The 22,734-nt window shown below is 36.0% G+C and overlaps 1 protein-coding gene across 3 annotated transcripts in view; it reads right to left on the minus strand.

Moving 5' to 3' along the window:
• Nucleotides 1-22,734, minus strand: part of KIFAP3 (kinesin associated protein 3) — a 142,176-nt gene that overhangs the window by 112,147 nt on the left and 7,295 nt on the right. For all 3 annotated transcript variants that reach the window (XM_027564769.1, XM_027564771.1, XM_027564770.1), the window contains exons 2-5: nt 14,531-14,662; nt 5,807-5,961; nt 2,841-2,896; nt 2,128-2,269 (exon numbers count right to left, since the gene is read on the minus strand). In XM_027564769.1, the coding sequence (XP_027420570.1) occupies nt 2,128-2,269; nt 2,841-2,896; nt 5,807-5,961; nt 14,531-14,662 (485 nt within the window). The remainder of the gene's footprint in view (nt 1-2,127; nt 2,270-2,840; nt 2,897-5,806; nt 5,962-14,530; nt 14,663-22,734) is intronic.

The raw sequence follows: 22,734 nt of genomic DNA on the forward strand, positions 1-22,734 counted from the left end.
TAAGTACATAAAAGAAAAAGGATATATATCAATAGATGACACTTTAACAACATGGGTTTGAACTGCACACAGGTCCATTTATACTTGAACATGGATTTAAATTTATGTATGCATGTGTCCACCTGGGCAGTTCAAACTCATGTTGTTCAACGGTAACCTGTACATGACCCATGGTTGGTTGCATCCACAGATGTAGAAGAAATGGATATGGAGGACCAACTATGGGACTTGAATATCTGCAGATTTTGATATCTTTGGCAGGCCCTGGAATCAATCCCCCATGGATACTGAGGGATGACTGTATATATACATATATAAAAAATGGATGTATATTTATATGTAAATATACATATATTCACATGTATGTATAAATACAAACTCCACAGGGTAGGAATTCCAAAAGTCTAGTGACATGAGAAAAACATTGAACTCATTAGAAATCAGGTAAATACAACTTAAACCCAAGAGATACTGTTTGTTAGCAACAACACAATGGCAAAAATGTTTAAGTTTTACAGCCTTCATATTCCATGGGTCTGGAAATACAGTGGCATAAACACTTTGGAGGACAATTCAACAATATCCCTAAGACATTACGACCTGTATTTCTGTATAACCTTTGTTTCTGTTTACACACTAAAAAACCCCCTGGTTTGTGTATATAAATAAGAACAAAGATGTTCACTGAAGTTTCCTATTGGAAAATTTGGAAATTTTAAGACCTAATTTAAAAATCTAATAACCATCAATAGGGGAATGGCTAAAGAATATGTATATAACTTCATAAAATACAATAATCAAAAGTAGTTCAAAACTAATTAACATTGTATGTAGCTATATGCTGCTGCTGCTGCTAAGTCGCTTCAGTCGTGACCAACTCTGTGTGACCCCATAGATGGCAGCCCACCAGGCTCCCCTGTCCCTGGGATTCTCCAGGCAAGGACACTGGAGTGGGTTGCCATTTCCTTCTCCAATGCATGAAAGTGAAAAAATAAAGTGAGGTCGCTCAGTCGTGTCCAACTCCTAGCGACCCTGCAGCCCACCAGGCCCCTCCGTCCATGGGATTTTCCAGGCAAGAGTAATGGAGTGGGGTGCTATCGTCTTCTCCAGTGGCTATATGCATGTAATCTCAAAACATTACTGCATGGAGAAAAAATTACCAAGTAAGAAGTATGATATAATTAACATAAAAATTCACTCTATATTTTAACACAGGAAAAAATCCTCTACATATATATGTGTAAAAGTATGGAAAAGATCTGGAAGAATGAACTCCAAATTCCTAACAGATTATAGAGTAATGGTCAAAGGGTTTTTAACTGTAATACTCTAATTCCTTAAAAAGAATATATGAATATATGAGTTACACAATTTAGAAAATATTTAAAATGTACAAATTTCCTAACTGGAATATTGGTAATATCCTATGACTCTCTGGACAGATCCCAGGGTATTTTATCCAAGCTAGAAAGTACTGACGTGCACTGAACCACCTCCATAAAAGGAGTTTGGCAATAGATAAAAAGGTATTATCATGTGATAGAAATCAGATCATAATGATATCTTCTATATTTTAATTTTGGCAAAAGTATAATCAGAAAATTATAATAATTCTATAGTAGTATAAATGAGAAAGAAGGTTTTAAGAGTATTGTATCTCCTTTTTCTTTATTACCTAGCACTTCTAGTGAAAAGAAAGCAAATACATGGCATCAAAGTCAAGCTAAATGAAATTTAAAAGAGTACTATTTTTGGCTGTGCTGTTTAAAAAAATATTGGAACTGTAATTGAATGAAAGCATACATGTGCAATTGTCAAAAGTCTGATTTTATATCCTAATTGAAAGAATAAAAAGTCTTCCAGAATACAAGAAAATAAACAGTACCATTAAGACTTTATTTTTCTTGTTTAAATTATTTGTCCATTCTCCAGAGAATATTTAAACATTATGCCCACGTGTTAAGAAATTTGAGTAAGAAGGGAAGTAATAAAGAGCTGGAAAATAACTGCATTCCTAAGTTTGATATAAATAATTTTAGCTTACCTCTCTATTATAATAATTTAAAAATCATATTCACAATAATTTTTAACTTTAAATATTTATAGATATAAGTCTATAAATTCTACCATTCAGTAGTAGTTCTTCCAAGTTATCAGGATTTCGAGCAAGCTGTAGGATCAAAGCAGAACCCCGAACCTTGTCAGGAATATCTTCATATAATAACTCGATGTACTCATCCATGTCATTAATGTTAGCAACTTCATCAATCTGAAACAAAGGAAGAGGAAGGAAGTACTCTAAAAGAACAGCAGCACTTAACAGAGTTGTCAAAGGAATGATAGTTTGTGATCAATATATTGCCCTTGACAATGAGACAAGTTTTCCAAGGACTCAGAGTAGCAATCTTTTTGTACATAGTAGCAATCTTTTTATACAGGGAGAGATTAGATCTTTGGGTGATGGAACTTCAATATGAAAATAGTCATAAACCATATGATAAAAACGGGATATAAACAAACTCTAAAATTGGCCTATTTATATTAACAAAGTATCTTAAATGTAATGTAAAATAGTTTCTACCATAATATATTAAACACTATTTTAAAACACACTGCAATAAGAATAGCTAATACTTTTCACAACTTATCAAAATAAATTGTCTAAAAAACATACCCAATAATTTTTCCTTTATTAAATATTTATTTTCTATCTTTTTTGGGAACTTTAAGTTCAACCACTTCTAAAAATTCCACCCTTGTCTAATGTAACTGTATGAACTACTGATGGTAAAAGCATTACCTTACAATCAGTTCTCTATCATATAAAAATACAGTCTTACCTCCATTCCTTCAAAAGGAGGTGGATCTTTAGGCTTGCTTGACTTCTCTTTTTTTTCTGTAAAAAGATTTTGTTTTAATGAGAAGAACCAGGATTTTGGATTTCTGGCTAATTTTTATTTTCAGCAGCTGAGTTTAATTCTAGCTAAGCTGGGGATCTTAAAATGAATAATTTATGAGGTAATCTTTTTCCAATGTATAAAAAATGCTCATCTATAATACATTTGTTCTAATAAGGATATCCAGGAGAGTTTAATAAAATCTATACATAATCTCCAAGTTATGTTAGGTGGCAATTTAGCTTCCTCATTGTTTAACAGTTTAGGTATGTAAATAGCCAGATTTGTCAACAAGAAGCAAAAAGTCTATTTTGTTTTCTTTTTTTTTTCCTAATTCACATTTAAGGTGAGAACAGGAAAATCAAAAACTAATTAATTAGGTAATAAAAAGACTAAAATTAAAATTAACAAAGAAATTGGAAAAGAAATAACCTGGATAAAGTTAAGAAGCTAAAATACAGTTGCTGAATTTTAAACAAAATTAAGTCCATAAATTAAAAGGCAAATGTTTAATATTTGTGCTAATTTAATCCTCACTTGCTCCCAAATGGATTAAAGAGGCATTAATAGTGCTGAACATAACTTTGAGTCATTTGTTATGTTGAATTATTTGACTAATAGCAGAACTTCGTATTCTAAAAAGAAAATAAAAAAATGCTTCACTGATCTGATCTGGATCAAAAATCTAAGCAATGACTGTACATTAAAATAAGTTCAAGTAATATCAAATTTTTGATTCTAAAATTAGCAAATGCTTTACATATAACAGGAATTACTCCTGATTGTTTTTGGAGGAAGGTAGCCAGTCTAAACAAAGTTATGTTTTCTCAACAGCTAGATTTTTCCTCAAACAGATAATTTATTATGATAGTAGTTTTAATAAATAAAGAAAAAAAAGACTTATGATAAAGAATCATATAATCAAAAACTACTACCATTTTATTTTAACCACATTTAGGGCTAGGTTTCTGGCTTTGAAATAGTGAATATCAAGTAAAAAGAAAGAACATAGAATCATTTCTAAAAATAAATGATATATGCAATAGCACAGCATTTCATATATGTCTCCAAACATTAGTATCTATATAGAGAAACAATGATTTGAATTTATGATAATATGAAAATTTCCTCATATTACTCTAATTTCTGGGGAAGGAGGTAAGAAGACTGATTTACCCTGAAAACTCAGTGAAAGGGTTCTCATTAAAGATATTTTGTTATTTTATTACAAATGTCCTCAAAATTGTATTAATTTAGCATTAGGAAAGATTAATTTTAACTATATGTACAACCTACAGTAAGAACACACACATCTTAAAAGCACAGTATTTACTTTTCTCATTTTGAACTTAACTTATTGAAGATATTATCTCTTATCATCCAGTAACACTGTTACAGAAATAGTCTATCATAAAGTAGTTAAAATGTTTAAATAATATTTTCCTTATAACACTTATTATTAATAATTAATAGGTATACAGCTAAGTAGTTGGAGTGCCAGCTAAGCAGTTGGAAACAATCAAGTTCGAAATGTTTATTGTTGCTTTTAAATAAATTCACAGCTATTCAATTCATTCAACAAATATATATTGATCATATAATGTGTGCTATATATTGTATACAAGGCTAACTAATAAAAGTACATATTAGGCACAAGGTATTTTATTTGCTATGGATGGAGAGAAATTACTGCTTAATTTTTTTAAAGTGCAAATAAATTTTCTCTTTCATTTTTTCTACTTAATACAATCAAAACTGAAGTATAAGCTATGTCAAGGGTGCCATATCTAGAACTCAGGAATGATAAAAGAAAGATATACGTAAACTTAATAAGTGAATTGAAGCGAAAGTCACTCAGTCATGTCCGACTCTTCACGACCCCATGGACTGTCCATTAATAAATACTATGAAATAGAATAAGTAACCACTGATTAATCTGAGGTAACTTTCCATTTAAATACCTGTACTTTTGTTTTGAGCTTGGACATTGGAAAATGTCTTCTATAAATAATCAATTACTTAGCTCTAATTTTAATGAATTTATTCTTTTATGAGGCAATTAAAGATAGAAGAATAGTAACAATAGAGATGTTTAGGAATGAAAAGGTAAGTTTTCCTAAGAAAGATTCACCAAACATACGCATATCACAAATATTTTAACACTTAAATACTTTAGTAATCCAAATTATCAATTAGTCGTCAATAAGAAATATAGAAAGTATAAATAAGTTGCTCAGGTGGAGAAAACAGGTTTCCAGGCCTCAATTCTCCTCTTTTATTATTCCAGAATATGAAAGATATTTGCTTTTTTATTCTTTATTTTATCATATGTGCGCACACGCACACACACACACACTCAGTATAAAATAGATCATTTTGTAAGCCTGGAATACTAGTATGTTTGTTTATTCTTTCATTCCCTTAGTCATAGCACTAACAACAACAACAACAAAAACCATCACCATTTAAATATCAAAAGTACAAACTATAGTCAAACAACTCTGGTTTTCTTTTGTTTTTTTCATTTTTTAATTAATTAATTTATTTTAATTGGAAGCTAATTACTTACAACATTGTGGTGGTTTTTGCTATTTTTTTGTTTGGAGGGAATTTCCTGGTAGCTCAGGGGTTAGGACATGGCCCTTTTGTTGCCAGTGAACTGAAGTGAAGTCGCTCAGTCATGTCCGACTCTTTGCGACCCCATGGACTGTAGCCTACCAGGCTCCCCTGTCCGTGAGATTTTCCAGGCAATAGTACTGGAGTGGATTGCCATTTCCTTCTCCAGGGGATCTTCCCAACCCAGGAATCGAACCCGGGTCTCCCGCATTGTAGACAGACGCTTTACCGTCTGAGCCACCAGGGTTTTTGCTACGGTTTTGCGTTAAAAAGTTAGTTGTTCTTCTACTTACCTTTTCCTGACGTTGAATCACGGCGGTTCTGGAGATAGTACAACAGCTGTTCTACTTCATTTAGCTTTGAGGGATGAATGAGTTTACATTCCTCAACCACCTTCCGTGCCAGGGAAGTTATATCTGTGTTGGCATTGAGACTCTTAAGACGGATGCTGCAGGCAAATCAGAATTTTCCAACTCAGTTATTATTAAAGTAAGTAACAATTTAAACAATATTTCTTTTAAATAAATAATTTATAAAATATTTAAATGTACCTGACATAGTCTCTTTTAGTAACATATAATAAAGTATAAGATATAGCTAGACTTAGAAAAAAACGCAAAACAACGATTTTCCTCAAATTGGACAAATGAGATAACAAAAGGAATGGTAAAGTCTACATCTGACTCATCTAGGGAGGATAGCATATCCAGAGACCAGTTATAAAATAGTCTTTCTGATGTCATATATATATATTTATATCATATAAAGTTTTTAGTTATTATTAGATATGAAAATCCATAGTGACAAAAATAAATCATTTTCTTGACCATATTCACAGTCATAGTTTTCAGTTAAGGACAGAACACAATTTGATTATTCTGATGGAAATTATGCAGAAGGAAAAAAAAAGTAGGATGCATTTTAAGACTTATATGAGGAATGCTGAGGAACAAATGAATATAGTTATATTTGTTAGTATATTAAAAAAAAAAACAGGTTCTTCCTCCTTTTTAATTTAGTCCAGGAGATTCACTGCAAGATGAACAAGAAAAGGTTGTTCAAAATCTGGAAACAATTGCCAATTTACATGGATTCATGACAACAAAGAAAGCTACAAGGACAAAAAATGAGGTTCAGGGTGAAGACTCAAACTGGTGGCAAGAGACTCTCGCAAGCATATGCACTCATGCAAGGCTTAGATTCAAAAAGAAAAACGTAAGAAAGTAGCCACAATGCTGAAATACTTCTTAATGAAGATCGCTAGTGAAGATGGCTTAGTGAAAAGGCAGAGGAACCAGAGATCAAATTGCCAACATCGGCTGGATCACTGAAAAAGCGAGAGTTCCAGAGAAACATCTACTTCTGCTTTACTGACTATGCTAAAGCCTTTGACTGTGTGGATCACAATAAAATGTGAAAAATTCTTCAAGAGATGGGAATACCAGACCACCTGACCTGCCTCCTGAGAAATCTGTAAGCAGGTCAAGAAGCAAGTTAGAACTGGACATGGAACAACAGACTGGTTCCAAATCGGGAAAGGAGTATGTCAAAGCTGTATATTGTCACCCTGTTTATTTAACTTATATGCAGAGTACATCATGAGAAATGCTAGCCTGGATGAAGCACTAGCTGGAATCAATATTGCCAGGAGAAATACCAATAATTTCAGATATGCAGATGACACCACAGTTCCATTCAGTTCAGTCGCTCAGTTGTGTCCGACTCTTTGCGATCTCATGGACTGCAGCATGCCAGGCCTCCCTGTCTATTACCAACTCCCAAAGTTTACTCAAACTCATGTCCATTGAGTCAGTGATGCCATCCAACCATCTCATCCTCTGTTATCCCCTTCTCTTCCCTCCTTCAATCTTTCCCAGCTTCAGGGTCTTTTCAAATGAGTCAGTTCTTCGCATCAGGTAGCCAAAGTATTGGAGTTTCAGCTTCAGCAACAGTCCTTCCAATGAATATTCAGGACTGATACCACACTTACGGCACAAAGAGAAGAAGAACTAAAGAGCCTTTTGATGAAAGTGAAAGAGGAGAGTGAAAAAGTTGGTTTACAACTCAACATTCAGAAAACTAAGATCATGGCATCTGGTCCCATCACTTCATGGCAAATAGATGGGGAAACAATGGAAACAGTGAGAGACTTTATTTTGGGGGGCTCCAAAATCACTGCAGATGGTGACTGCAGCCATGAAATTAAAAAATGCTTGGTCCTTGGAAGACAGGTTATTCCCAAACTAGACAGCATATTAAAAAGCAGAGACATTACTTTGCCCACAAAGGTCCATCTAGTCAAAGCTATGGGTTTCCTAGTAGTCATGTATATATGTGACAATTGGACTATAAAGAAAGCTGAGCACTGAAGAATTGATGCTTTTTAACCGTGGTGTTGGAGAAGACTCTTCAGAGTCCCTTGGACAGAAAGGAGATCAAACCAGTCCATCCTAAAGGAAATCAGTCCTGAATATTCATTGGAAAGACTGATGCTAAAGCTGAAACTCCAATACTTTGGCCACCTGATGTGAAGAACTGACTCATTGGAAAGACCCTGATGCTGGGAGAGATTGAAGGCAGGAGGAGAAGGGGATGACAGAGGATGAGATGGTTGGATGACATCCTTGACACAATGGACATGAGTTTGAGTAAACTCCAGGAGTTGGTGATGGACAGGGAAGCCTAGTGTGCTGCAGTCCACAGGGTCACATAGAGGCGGACATGACTGAGCGAATGAACTGAAGACAGCTAAGTCTGGGAGAAACTGAAGGTATTAGAGGCAACAGGGACGGAGACCTTAGAAAAAGAGGCGACAGGGACAGAGACCTTAGAAAAATGTCCTGCACTCAGCATCTTTGAAGTCATTATTCAGATACAGATGTTCTCTCCTGAAACAAGTCTAGTAAAGTGATTTGTATATTATTCCCAGTTATACAGTCATCCCCAAATCTGGTCCTTTTGGGATTCTATAAGCTACTGTACAGCTTTTAATACATTCCTTTTACGCTTGACTTTGCTGGAGAGGTTTCTATTGTCTGCAACAAGAATCCTAGCAGTACTCTGTCTGTTTATTTTAGTTTTTTCTCTAATTTATTTGGTTTTTTAACTTCCTACCTTTTAAGTCTTTTAAACTGCAGAATTCTTTTGTATAATTTTAGCTGCACATCAGAAAGTAGAAATATAAAGGAGAATTCATCCTGAGAAAAACTCTCAAAGGACCTCTCCATGTTTAATTTTAACAAGGAACTGGGAAATCTTGAGTTTCCATAAATCTGATTGAGAACAGGCACAACAGAAATTCTATAAATGTAATTTTGGAAATTTTCTTGCTAGTCTCTTTTAGAAGAGTTTTAGATTTACAGAAAAATAGTGCAGAAAGTAGAGTTACCATATATGTCCCCACCACCCTCCCTCAATACAGTTTCTTCTATTATCACCATCTTGTGATAACTTTGTCATAACTGATGAATCATTTTGATATACTACTAACTAAAGTATACAGTTACATTAGGGTTCGGTGTGTAGTGTATAGTTCTGTGGGCTTGAACAAATGCCTAATTTCATGTATCCATCATTAAAGTATCACACAAAATAGTTTCAACTACCCTAAAAATGCTCTGTGCTCCACATATTCTCCCCTTCCCACGCCATAACCCCTAACAACCTCTAATCTACTTCAGTTTTGCCTTTTCTAGATGGTCATAGAGTTGGAATCATACAGTATATAACCTTTCCAGTCTGGCCTCTTTCATTTAGTAATATGCGTTTAGGTTCCTCTATGTCTTTTCATAGCTTGATGGTTGATTTCTTTTAGTGCTGAATAATACTTGACTATATGGATGCAAAACAGTTTGCTTACTCTTTTGCCTACTGAAGGATGTTTTGGTTGCTTCCAATTGTTGATAGTTATAAAGCTGCTATTAAGATTCATGTGCAGGTTTCAGTGTGGACATAAATTTTCAACTCATTTTGGGTTAATATCTAAGAGCAAAACTGTTGGATCATATGGCAAGTGTATGTTTAGCTTTGAAAGAAACTGCCAAAATGCCTTCCAAAGTAGCTGTTACATTTTATATTTTCATTAGCAGTGAGTGAGTTTCTGTTGTTCTACATCCTCACCAGCATCTAGTGCTGCCAGTGTTTTAGACTTCGAACATTTAATAGGTCTGTAAGTAGTATTTTGATTTAATAAAGCAGACCTTTTAAAATCATTTTTAGATTTATTTTCTACTATATATGTATATATATATAAACAATCTAATCCATCATCATCTTTCCAAGTAATAGAAAGACTCTATTCTTTTAGTGTGTACATTTTTGTCCTAAATCCTTCCCTTACTAAAAGAGACTAGGATTTAATGTCAAATATATATGACTAGCTGTGTGTTTACTGATTATTTCTTTAATCAAAAAAAAATCTTCATAGGCATCCCATGCCTAAGAAGAAGACAAAAAACTTACCAAAACCGTGCATGTTATTTTCAGATCATAACCATAGGTTTCTCAGAAATATTCAGAAAACTGGGATTCTGTTCAAGGTAGGCTTATACATTCCTTTATCCAACAAGGGAGAATGAAATACATCTTTTGGAGCTGAGTCATAGCACTGACTGCCACTGCATTAAATGAAATTTAATGATTTAATTTCACATCTATCTCAATCTATATGAGTTTCTCCCTCAAAACCATCACCCTAGCCACTGTCATTGATAAATCCTCTTGAACTATTAACAAACCATATTCTCCATTTGGTCTCACAATAATAGTCCTCTCCAAATCTTGAGTGACCAAGGATGACTATCATAAAGTTGGGTTACAGAGGTTTTTTTCCCTTCAGTTCACTTCACTCAGTCGTGTCCGACTCTTTGTGACCCCATGAATTGCAGCACGCCAAGCCTCCCTGTCCATCACCAACTCCCGGAGTTAACCCATACTCACATCCATCAAGTCAGTGATGCCATCCAGCCATCTCATCCTCTGTTGTCCCCTTCTCCTCCTTGCCCCCAATCCCTCCCAGCATCAGAGTCTTTTCCAATGAGTCAACTCTTCACATGAGGTTGCCAAAGTACTAGAGTTTCAGCTTTAGCATCATTCCTTCCAAAGAAATCCCAGGGCTGATCTCCTTCAGAATGGATTGGTTGGATCTCCTTGCAGTCCAAGGGACTCTCAAGAGTCTTCTCCAACACCACAGTTCAAAACCATCAATTCTTTGGCACTCAGCCTTCTTCAGTCCAACTCTCACATCCATACATGACCGCAGGAAAAACCATAGCCTTGACTAGACGAACCTTTGTTGGCAAAGTAATGTCTCTGCTTTTGAATATGTTATCTAGGTTGGTCATAACTTTCCTTCCAAGGAGTAAGCGTCTTTTAATTTCATGGCTGCAGTCACCATCTGCAGTGATTCTGGAGCCCCAAAAAATAAAATCTGACACTGTTTCCACTCTTTCCCCATCTATTTCCCATGAAGTGATGGGACCAGATGCCACGATCTTCGTTTTCTGAATGTTGGGCTTTAAGCCAACTTTTTCACTCTCCTCTTTCACTTTCATCAAGAGGCTTTTGAGTTCCTCTTCACTTTCTGCCATAAGGGTGGTGTCATCTGCATATCTGAGGTTATTGATATTTCTCCTGGCAATCTTGATTCCAGCTTGTGTTTCTTCCAGTCCAGCGTTTCTCATGATGTACTCTGCATATAAGTTAAATAAGCAGGCTGACAATATACAGCCTTGACGAAATCCTTTTCCTATTTGGAACCAGTCTGTTGTTCCATGTCCAGTTCGAACTGTTGCTTCCTGACCTGCATACAGGTTTCTCAAGAGGCAGGTCAGGTGCTCTGGTATTCCCATCTCTTTCAGAATTTTCCACAGTTGATTGTGATCCACACAGTCAAAGGCTTTGGCATAGTCAATAAAGCAGAAATAGATGTTTTTCTGTTTCTCTCTTGCTTTTTCCATAATCCAGCAGATGTTGGCAATTTGATTTCTGGTTCCTCTGCCTTTTCTAAAACCAGCTTGAACATCAGGAAGTTCACGGTTCACATATTGCTGAAGCCTGGCTTGGAGAATTTTGAGCATTACTTTACTAGCGTGTGAGATGAGTGCAAGTGTGCGGTAGTTTGAGCATTCTTTGGCATTGCCTTTCTTTGGGATTGGAATGAAAACTGACCTTTTCCAGTCCTGTGGCCACTGCTGAGTTTTCCAAATTTGCTGGCATATTGAGTGCAGCACTTTCACAGCATCATCTTTCAGGATTTGAAATAGCTCAACTGGAATTTCATCACCTCCACTAGCTTTGTTTGTAGTGATGCTTTCTAAGGCCCACTTGACTTCACATTCCAGGATTTCTGGCTCTCGGTCAGTGATCACACCATCGTGATTATATGGGTCATGAAGATGTTTTTTGTACAGTTCTTCTGTGTATTCTTGACATCTCTTCTTAATATCTTCGGCTTCTGTTAGGTCCATACCATTTCTGTTCTTTATCGAGCCCATCTTTGCATGAAATGTTCCCTTGGTATCTCTAATTTTCTTGACAAGATCTCTAATCTTTCCCATTCTGTTGTTTTCCTCTATTTCTTTGCATTGATCACTGAAGAAGGCTTTCTTATCTCTTCTTGCTATTCTTTGGAACTCTGCATTCAGATGCTTATATCTTTCCTTTTCTCCTTTGCTTTTCGCTTCTCTTCGTTTCACAGCTATTTGTAAGGCCTCCCCAGACAGCCATTTTGCTTTTTTGCATTTCTTTTCCATGGGGATGGTCTTGAACCCTGTCTCCTGTACAATGTCACGAACCTCATTCCATAGTTCATCAGGCACTCTATCTATCAGATCTAGGCCCTTAAATCTATTTCTCACTTCCACTGTATAATCATAGGGATTTGATTTAGGTTATACCTGAATGGTCTAGTGGTTTTCCCTACTTTCTTCAATTTAAGTCTGAATTTGGCAATAAGGAATTCATGATCTGAGCCACAGTCAGCTCCTGGTCTTGTTTTTGCTGACTATATAGAGCTTCTCCATCTTTGGCTGCAAAGAATATAATCAATCTGATTTCGGTGTTGACCATCTGGTGATGTCCACGTGTAGAGTCTTCTCTTGTGTTATTGGAAGAGGGTGTTTAAATCCACTTATTCTAGTCAGTCTATAGTAACTCTTTCCAGCTGGCTAACTCTCTAGTGAATATATCCCTTGTCTTGAGCACCTAGAGATTTTCAAACAATAACTACAATTCTCACTTATTCTCATTTCAAATAACAACAACCAATTCTCACTGGTTGAATAAGGCTGCTGCTGCTGCTGCTGCTGCTAAGTCGCTTCAGTCGTGTCTGGCTCTGTGCGACCCCATAGATGGCAGCCCACCAGGCTCCCCCGTCTCTGCGATTCTCCAGGCAAGAGCACTGGGGTGGGTTGCCATTTCCTTCTCCAATGTATGAAATGGAAAAGTGAAGGTGAAGTCACTCAGTTGTGTCCAACTCTTAGCGACCCCATGGACTGCAGCCCACCAGGCTCCTCTGTCCATGCGATTTTCCAGGCAAGAGTACTGGAGTGGGGTGCCATTGCCTTCTCCTACTACTACACTACTAAGAAACTAAAATCTAAATTTCACTTATGAAATGTGGATGCATGAGGTTCTAAAGGCAAAGACCCCTAATCTGCTAGCTTTTCTTTGGAAATCAAATGAATAAAAATATCAAGAGATTTCATATTTTTTCAATATGCATAAAATTTAGGCATCAATCACAAACACACAAATGGAAGACAGTATGAGAGAATACAAAAAACTGAGCATGTGAGTTAAAATCTACAGCATTAAGTTTGTGTGTATACATGTGTGTATCTCTTCAATCTAGTAGATTATCTCAGGACTCGTATATTTTTAAAGAACTATCTATGAAATTTAGTGTCCTTCTAACCCAAATAAGAAGACAGACTAGAGATCTTAAGACAGTAGGTAGCTTCTCTTTTCAGGTTGCTGTGTAATAAAGTTTCTTAATTGAAGCACAATTAAAGTTTGGGGCCAAACAATTTTTTCTTAGTAGGCGGCTATTTTGTGCATAGTAGGATGCTTAGCAGCACCTCAGCCTCTATCCATTAGATAACAATAGCACCTTCCAGTATGACAACCAAAATGTTCCCTGAGGAAAAAAAATTCTAACCAGTTGAGAACCACTGCTATGCATTTAAGCTGCGGTGCTTCTCAATGAGCTAAATAACATCACAGGCACTCCTAGTATCCTGACTATACTTAACTACATTATATTGTACACTATGTACTTAATCACTGAATATACCAAAACATACTAACTTTTTAATTAATTTTCAAGTCAAATATTTTTCTGCAGAGAAGAAAGTTGGGAAACAATATTAGGTGATCTCAGACCCTTTCTTCTTCCACAAAAGTATGGCAAGAGTGCAAGATCATTGCCAGCACAACTGAAGACAAATGAAAAAGGCCAGTTCCCAAGGGATTCCTGAAAGTACTACAAAAGCAGAAAGTGTGTAGAACACTAGAAGATCTAAGGTCAATTCACTGAGTCAGAAAATGCTTGTCCTACTATTAACATCTTTCAGAAGGCTGGATTTTTAAGGGATGAATTCAAGGTACATGTCCCATTTGTGAATTCTAGAAGTCGTATACCTTTCTGTAATTTCAGGGAAGAAAGAACAACATGGTATCAGCTAAAATACAAACTTGCTAAATTAGGCTAAAATGTCTAACATAAACATATCTCATAATTGATTTCACAAGTCATATTCTACTATATGCATTTACAAAATGGGATTAATAAGAACAGGCATTTTTCATTAGGTTCCAATTAAGTTCATAAACATGATTTTCTCTGGAATATACTCTGTATTTATAGCTTAATATAGTATCTGCTTCACTAAGATAATGTAGGTTGAGAGGAATGCCATAGTCGTTCATTATCTACACAAATTTAAATAACATCAGATTTCTACAAACTTTGTATAAGGTTTACTACTTTCAAATATGCACAAATGAAGAAAACTTACATTTTTTGGCATTCCTTTCGTTCTCCCAACATGGGATCCCCCGTTTCTCCAAGAATGGTAGCTTCCACTTCATACTGAACAATAAGTGCTTTTTCTGATGGATGTACATCAATATTTCCTCCTTTAACTTTCCTATAAAAGAAAAAGAGGATAGCTACATTAAAAGCTCACAAAACATCCAAGGTGTTTATCTAGTTCCTTGTTCCAAAAGCATGTGTGTTAGATTAACACATGCATTTAAATCAGATTTACTCTTGAATTGGGCCAAGAAATAACTCTTTTTCTCCAATTTTATAAACTCTTATGTTACACATATAATTCTTGGTCTTGCAGAAAGTACCTTTATGAAGAGCTCTGAAAAAATACATTTATCCAAAGAATCATGCATAATAGCCAGTGAATAAAAAAAAAATTAAAATGGTTGTGGAGAGAATAACGTCAATTGAAAGTCAGAAATTTAAAACCAAAGGCAGCTGCCCCAAAATTTATATTAAAAAAAAAAATCAACCTGCTCAATAGTTAACCCATTAACTGTTTAACAATTACAAAATAATAGTTATCAATTAACATAATTATATAAATTGAATTAGTACCTAAATCACACACAAATTGTGTAACAAAAGAGAATTTACAAGTTATATTCTATAGTCATGTGTCCAAAATTATAGAGACATTAGCAAGCTATAATCTCTGTGCTGTACATTACATCCTTGTCACTTATTGTAAGTTGTTTGTATCTACTAATTCCCTTCACCTATTTTGGCTCTCCTCTTACACTTCTCCCCTCTGGTGACCACTAGTTTATCTGTATCTCAGTGTCTGTTTTTATGCTGTTATACTTGTTCATTTGTTTTATTTTATATTCTACATATAAGTGAAAACATAGAGTATTTGGTCTTTCTCTGCCTGACTTATTTCACTAATCATATTTCAGTAATTATAATATCTTCCAGGTCCATCTGTGTTGTCACAATGATGAATTAATCACTACTTGCTATTGGTCACTTTAACAGCAGATAAAACAAGTTTTATTAAAAGAGATTGAAGAGACTGCAATGGAAGCAAGTAAAATTTTTCACCAGAGCTGGTTATCTGCATAATGGGATCTTTTAACCTAATGGGAAGGAAGAGAAATATGACAACTTCTTAAATTCCAAAAATCAGAAACTCAAAGCTTTTTCTTCAGTAGGAATAACTGGCTTATTTAAATGTAATTTTAAAATAATTTTTCACTTCAGTTCAGCAACCCCAGTACTGAATTTACATAGGATAAAATATAACTGCAGATCCTAGGAGCAACCTCATACTAACACTTTCAAAGTGGGTCTTCCACATATTAACAACTGACAGAACTTCAGAATTCTTTATTACAACAAGGCTACAGATGTAAGCCTTACCCTCTTAAGAGGAACTTAAGAGCCTCTTGATGAAGGTGAAAGAAGAGAGTTAAAAAGCTGGCTTAAAACTCAACTTTCAAAAAACTAAGATCATGGCATTCAGTCCCATCACTTCATGGCAAATAGATGTGGAAACAATGGACACAGTGACAGATTTTATTTTCTTGGGCTCCAAAATCAATGCAGATGGTGACTGCAGCCATGAAATTAAAAGACACCTGCTCCTTGGAAGAAAAGCTATGACAAACCTAGACAGCGTATTAAAAAGCAGAGACATCACTTTGGTGCTGTAATCTATATTAGAACAACAATTAACAGTCAAGTGTAGAGACGGAAATCAAATATACAGAAGCTAAAGTCTAGGTATGTCAGCAACTAAACTAACTGACAGAAAGATATCCAGATATAAAAAATAAAAGCAGAAACTAGGGATGCCAGTAAAAAACAGAGAATTAGAAAAATATGGATGTGTTATATATATACATACATGTTAAAGAGAATGGTACCGCTTCTAAAAGGTAAGATAAATGCATGTAAATTCAAGCTAGCAGTCAAAAGCTAGAGGAACCACAGGAATTCAAGACAGTAAGCAAGTACAGCTAAAAAACAAACGTTAATATAGCACTAAAGAAACTATCTTCACTATAAAGAGAAACAGTTATTCCCTTCCTGATGAGATGGAGAGCAACTCCAGTACCGAACTTAAACAGGAGGGGGTAACTGTATTCAATTGAACAGAAGGATAAAACATAATTGCAGATCCTAAGAGCAACCTCATACTATACTTTCAAAGTGGGTCTTCTACATATTAACAACTTATAGAAAAGCATAATGGTTATCCTTTGGTTTGATATTTTGCCTTTCCCAAGGAAATTTAAATAGTTCAAAGAACTTCACTATTCCTTTTCAGTTTGGGGGCTTTCTTTTGTACATGTATTTTAAAGAAACTAATTTTATTTATTTACTTACCACTAGTACAATTTGTTTACTGTAGAGAAAAACAGAACACAGAAATTAGCAAAAAGAAAAAATAAACCAAAAAACCCAGGAGAAACCAATTGTTACAATTTTAGCACATATACATCCAGACATTTTCCTATTTATACATAAATAATATATAACCAGAGAATGTTAGCTCTAGAATTTCCTTAAAGAAAAGGCTTAAGGTAGCAATTTGGTAGGGCTGAAACTACATTTTAATAGCAACTGACATAAGAGTGATCAGATCAGATCAGATCAGTCGCTCAGTCATGTCCAACTCTTTGCAACCCCATGAATCGCAGCACGCCAGGCCTCCCTGTCCATCACCAGCTCCCGGAGTTCACTCAGACTCACGTCCATCGAGTCAGTGATGCCATCCAGCCATCTCATCCTCTGTCGTCCGCTTCTACTCCTAACCCCAATCCCTCCCAGCATCAGAGTCTTTTCCAATGAGTCAACTCTTCACATGAGGTGGCCAAAGTATTGGAGTTTCAGCTTTAGCATCATTCCTTCCAAAGAAATCCCAGGGCTGATCTCCTTCAGAATGGACTGGCTGGATCTCCTTGCAGTCCAAGGGACTCTCAAGAGTCTTCTCCAACACCACAGTTCAAAAGCATCAATTCTTCGGCGCTCAGCCTTCTTCACAGTCCAACTCTCACATCCATACATGACCGCAGGAAAAACCATAGCCTTGACTAGACGGACTTTTGTTGGCAAAGTAATGTCTCTGCTTTTGAATATGTTATCTAGGTTGGTCATAACTTTCCTTCCAAGGAGTAAGCGTCTTTTAATTTCATGGCTGCAGTCACCATCTGCAGTGATTCTGGAGCCCAGAAAAATAAAGTCTGACACTGTTTCCACTGTTTCCCCATTTATTTCCCATGAAGTGAAGGGACCGGATGCCATGATCTTCGTTTTCTGAATGTTGAGCTTTAAGCCAACTTTTTCACTCTCCTCTTTCACTTTCATCAAGAGGCTTTTGAGTTCCTCTTCACTTTCTGCCACAAGGGTGGTGTCATCTGCATATCTGAGGTTATTGATATTTCTCTCGGCAATCTTGATTCCAGCTTGTGTTTCTTCCAGTCCAGCGTTTCTCATGATGTACTCTGCATATAAGTTAAATAAACAGGGTGACAATATACAGCCTTGACGAAATCCTTTTCCTATTTGGAACCAGTCTGTTGTTCCATGTCCAGTTCGAACTGTTGCTTCCTGACCTGCATACAGGTTTCTCAAGAGGCAGGTCAGGTGCTCTGGTATTCCCATCTCTTTCAGAATTTTCCACAGTTGATTGTGATCCACACAGTCAAAGGCTTTGGCATAGTCAATAAAGCAGAAATAGATGTTTTTCTGTTTCTCTCTTGCTTTTTCCATGATCCAGCGGATGTTGGCAATTTGATCTCTGGTTCCTCTGCCTTTTCTAAAACCAGCTTGAACATCAGGAAGTTTACGGTTCACATATTGCTGAAGCCTGGCTTGGAGAATTTTGAGCATTACTTTACTAGCGTGTGAGATGAGTGCAAGTGTGCGGTAGTTTGAGCATTCTTTGGCATTGCCTTTCTTTGGGATTGGAATGAAAACTGACCTTTTCCAGTCCTGTGGCCACTGCTGAGTTTTCCAAATTTGCTGGCATATTGAGTGCAGCACTTTCACAGCATCATCTTTCAGGATTTGGAACAGCTCAACTGGAATTCCATCACCTCCACTAGCTTTGTTCGTAGTGATGCTTTCTAAGGCCCACCTGACTTCACATTCCAGGATGTCTGGCTCTAGGTCAGTGATCACACCATCGTGATTATATGGGTCGTGAAGATGTTTTTTGTACAGTTCTTCTGTGTATTCTTGCCATCTCTTCTTAATATCTTCTGCTTCTGTTAGGTCCATACCATTTCTGTCCTTTATCGAGCCCATATTTGCATGAAATGTTCCTTTGGTATCTTTGATTTTCTTGAAGAGATCCCTAGTCTTTCCCATTCTGTTGTTTTCCTCTATTTCTTTGCATTGATCACTGAGGAAGGCTTTCTTATCTCTTCTTGCTATTCTTTGGAACTCTGCATTCAGATGCTTTTATCTTTCCTTTTCTCCTTTGCTTTTCGCTTCTCTTCTTTTCAGTTGTTTGTAAGGCCTCCCCAGACAGCCATTTTACTTTTTTGCATTTCTTTTCTATGGGAATGTCTTGATCCCTGTCTCCTGTATAATGTCACGAACCTCATTCCATAGTTCATCAGGCACCCTATCTATCAGATCTAGGCCCTTAAATCTATTTCTCACTTCCACTGTATATTCATAAGTGATTTGATTTAGGTCATACCTGAATGGTCTAGTGGTTTTCCCTACTTTTTTCAATTTAAGTCTGAATTTGGCAATAAGGAGTTCATGGTCTGAGCCACAGTCAGCTCCTGGTCTTGTTTTTGCTGACTGTATAGAGCTTCTCCATCTTTGGCTGCAAAGAATATAATCAATCCATTTCGGTGTTGACCATCTGGTGATGTCCATGTGTAGAGTCTCTCTTGTGTTGTTGGAAGAGGGTGTTTGTTATGACCAGTGCATTTTCTTGGCAAAACTCTTATTAGTCTTTGCCCTGCTTCATTCCGTATTCCAAGGCCAAATTTGCCTGTTACTCCAGGTGTTTCTTGACTTCCTACTTTTGCATTCCAGTCCCCTATAATGAAAAGGACATCTTTTTTGGGTGTTAGTTCTGAAAGGTCTTGTAGGTCTTCATAGAACCATTCAACTTCAGCTTCTTCAGCATTACTGGTTGGGGCATAGACTTGGATTACTGTGATATTGAATGGTTTGCCTTGGAAACGAACAGAGATCATTCTGTCATTTTTGAGATTGCATCCAAGTACTGCATTTCGGACTTTTTTGTTGACCATGATGGCCACTCCATTTCTTCTGAGGGATTCCTGCCCGCAGTAGTAGATATAATGGTCATCCGAGTTAAATTCACCCATTCCAGTCCATTTCAGTTCGCTGATTCCTAGAATGTCGACATTCACTCTTGCCACCTCTTGTTTGACCACTTCCAATTTGCCTTGATTCATGGACCTGACATTCCAGGTTCCTATGCAATACTGCTCTTTACGGCATCGGACCTTGCTTCTATCACCAGTCACATCCACAGCTGGGTATTGTTTTTGCTTTGGCTCCATCCCTTCATTCTTTCTGGAGTTATTTCTCCACTGATCTCCAGTAGCATATTGGGCACCTACTGACCTGGGGAGTTTCTCTTTCAGTATCCTATCATTTTGTCTTTTCATACTGTTGAGAGTTTCAAATAAGATGAATCCAAAGGAAGCCATAACAAGGTATATTAAAAAATGTCAAAAGTTAAAGACAAGGAGAGAATCTTAAATTCAATAAAACAACTTGTGGCATACAAGGGAATCCCCATAAGATTATCAGCAGATATTCAACAGAAATTCTGTAGTTCAGAAGTAGCAGAATATAATCAAAATGGTGAAAGGAAAAAACTGCCAGCCAGTTTTTACTCTATAAAAAAGCCAGTTTATCTTTCACTCACTCACACACACACACACACACACACCTAGAAACATAATACTGAACATAAAACTTCAGCAACATAATACTGAACAACCAATGTGTCAAAGAAATCAATACCTTTAGACAAATAAAAGTGGAAATAAAACATAAAACAAAACTTGATGCTGCAAAAGCAGTTCTAGCAGTTCATAGAGATAAATGCCTATATCAAAAAAACCAAACCAAAACAAAACAAAACAGCTTTTCTGGTGGTCTAGCGGTTAAGAATGCACTTGCCAATGCAGAGGACATGGGTTCCATCCCTGATCTGGGAAGATCCCACATGCTATAGAGCGACTAAGCCTGTGCGTCACAACTGCTAAGCCAACACTCTACAGCCTGTGATTCACAACTACTGAGCCCACGTGCTGCAACTACTGAAGCCTGTGCACCTAGAGCCCTGGCACTGCAACCAGAGAGGCCACGGCAATCATAAGCTTACACCGCAATGGAGAGTACAGCAGTCCCACTCACCGCAGCTAGAGAAGACCTGCACATAGCAATGAAGACCCAGCACATCCAAAAATAAATAAATCTTTAAAAAAAAAAGTCTCAAATAATCTAACTTTACACCTTAAGTTACTGGAAAAAAAATAACAAACAAAACCCAGAGTTAGTAAAAGAAAGGAAATAATAAAGATCAAAAGGGAAATAAATGAAATAGACACTATAAGGACAATAGAAAAGATCAATGAAACTCAGAGCTGGTTCTTTGGAAAGGTAAACACAATTGACAAACCTTTAGCTAGGCTAACCAGGAAAAAGACAGAGTTGTACAAATACCTTGGAGATCTTAAGGGTTCATTGTCAGAGCACTGCAATAAAGGAAGTATCATTATAAAGCATTAAGTATCATTAAAAACAAGTCATGTACATTTGTTTCCCAGTGCACATAAATGCGATGTTTACACTATGCTGTGATATAAGTGTGCAATAACACTTTGCTTAAAAATCAATGTACTCATCTTAATTTTAAAATATTTATTTCTAAAAAATGCTAACCATCCGTATCTTCAGCATGATATAATCTTTTGCAATAGTAATATCAATGATAACCGATCACAGATCACCATAACATATATAACAAGGATAGAAAAATTTGAAATACTGGGAGAAGTACCAAATGGGGCATAGAGACATGAAGTGAACAAATGATATTGGAACAATGGTACTGACAGACTTGGTTGGCTCAGGGTTGCCACAACATTAATTTATAAAAATGCAATATCTGCAAAGTGTAATAGAGCAAAGCACAATCAAATGAGGTGGGTCCATAAATAAAACCAGAAATAAAAAGGTTATAATTAATACCATAGAAATATAAAAGATCTCAATAACTACTATTAACAATTATATTCCAACATATTAGACAACATAGAAGAAATAGATAAATTCCTAGAAACATACACTACTCCCCTCAAGACTGAATCATGAAGAAATAGAAAGTCAGAATAGACTGATTACTAATAAGATTAAATCAGTTGCAAAAAACCTCCCAACAAACAAAAGACCAGGATCAGATGGCTTCATGGGTGAATTTTACCCATGTTTAAAGTATCGACACCAATCTTTTTCAAAATCTTCTCAAAAACTAAAGAGGAAAGAACATTCCCAAACTCATTTCATGAGGCCAGTATTACCATGATACCAAAACCAGACAAAGACGCTACAAAGCAGAAAAATAACCTGATGAACACAGATGCAAAAACCCTCAAGAAAATACCAGGAAACCAAATTCAACAATACATTAAAACAATTATCAAATGGAATTTATTCCAGGGATGTAAGGATGGCTCAACAAAACACAAATCAATCAATGTAATACACCCAAACAAAATTAAGAATAAAAGTCATAAACATCTCAATAAATATGGAAAAAGCATTTGAAAAAATTCAATACACATTTATGATAAAAACTGTCAATAAAGTGGTTATACAGGGACAAATCTCAACACAATATAGGCCGTATATGACAAGCCCATGGCTAACATTATATTGAGTGAAAAATTGAAAGCTTTTCCTGAAAGATCAAGAACAAGTCAAGGATGCCAATTCTTGCTACTTCTATTCAAATAGTATTGGAAGTGCTAGCCAAAATGATTGAACAAGAAGAAGAAGTGAAAAGTATCCAAATCAGAAAGGAAAAATAATGCCATCACTATATGCACATGACATGATACTACATAGAAAACCCTAGACTCCACAAAAAAAACTGTTAAGAACTAGTAAAATTAAGTAAAGTTGCAAGATATAAAATCAACATATATAAATTAGTTCCCT

This window comes from Bos indicus x Bos taurus, chromosome 16 (assembly GCF_003369695.1).
Source record: "Bos indicus x Bos taurus breed Angus x Brahman F1 hybrid chromosome 16, Bos_hybrid_MaternalHap_v2.0, whole genome shotgun sequence".
NCBI classification, from domain to species: Eukaryota; Metazoa; Chordata; class Mammalia; order Artiodactyla; family Bovidae; genus Bos; species Bos indicus x Bos taurus.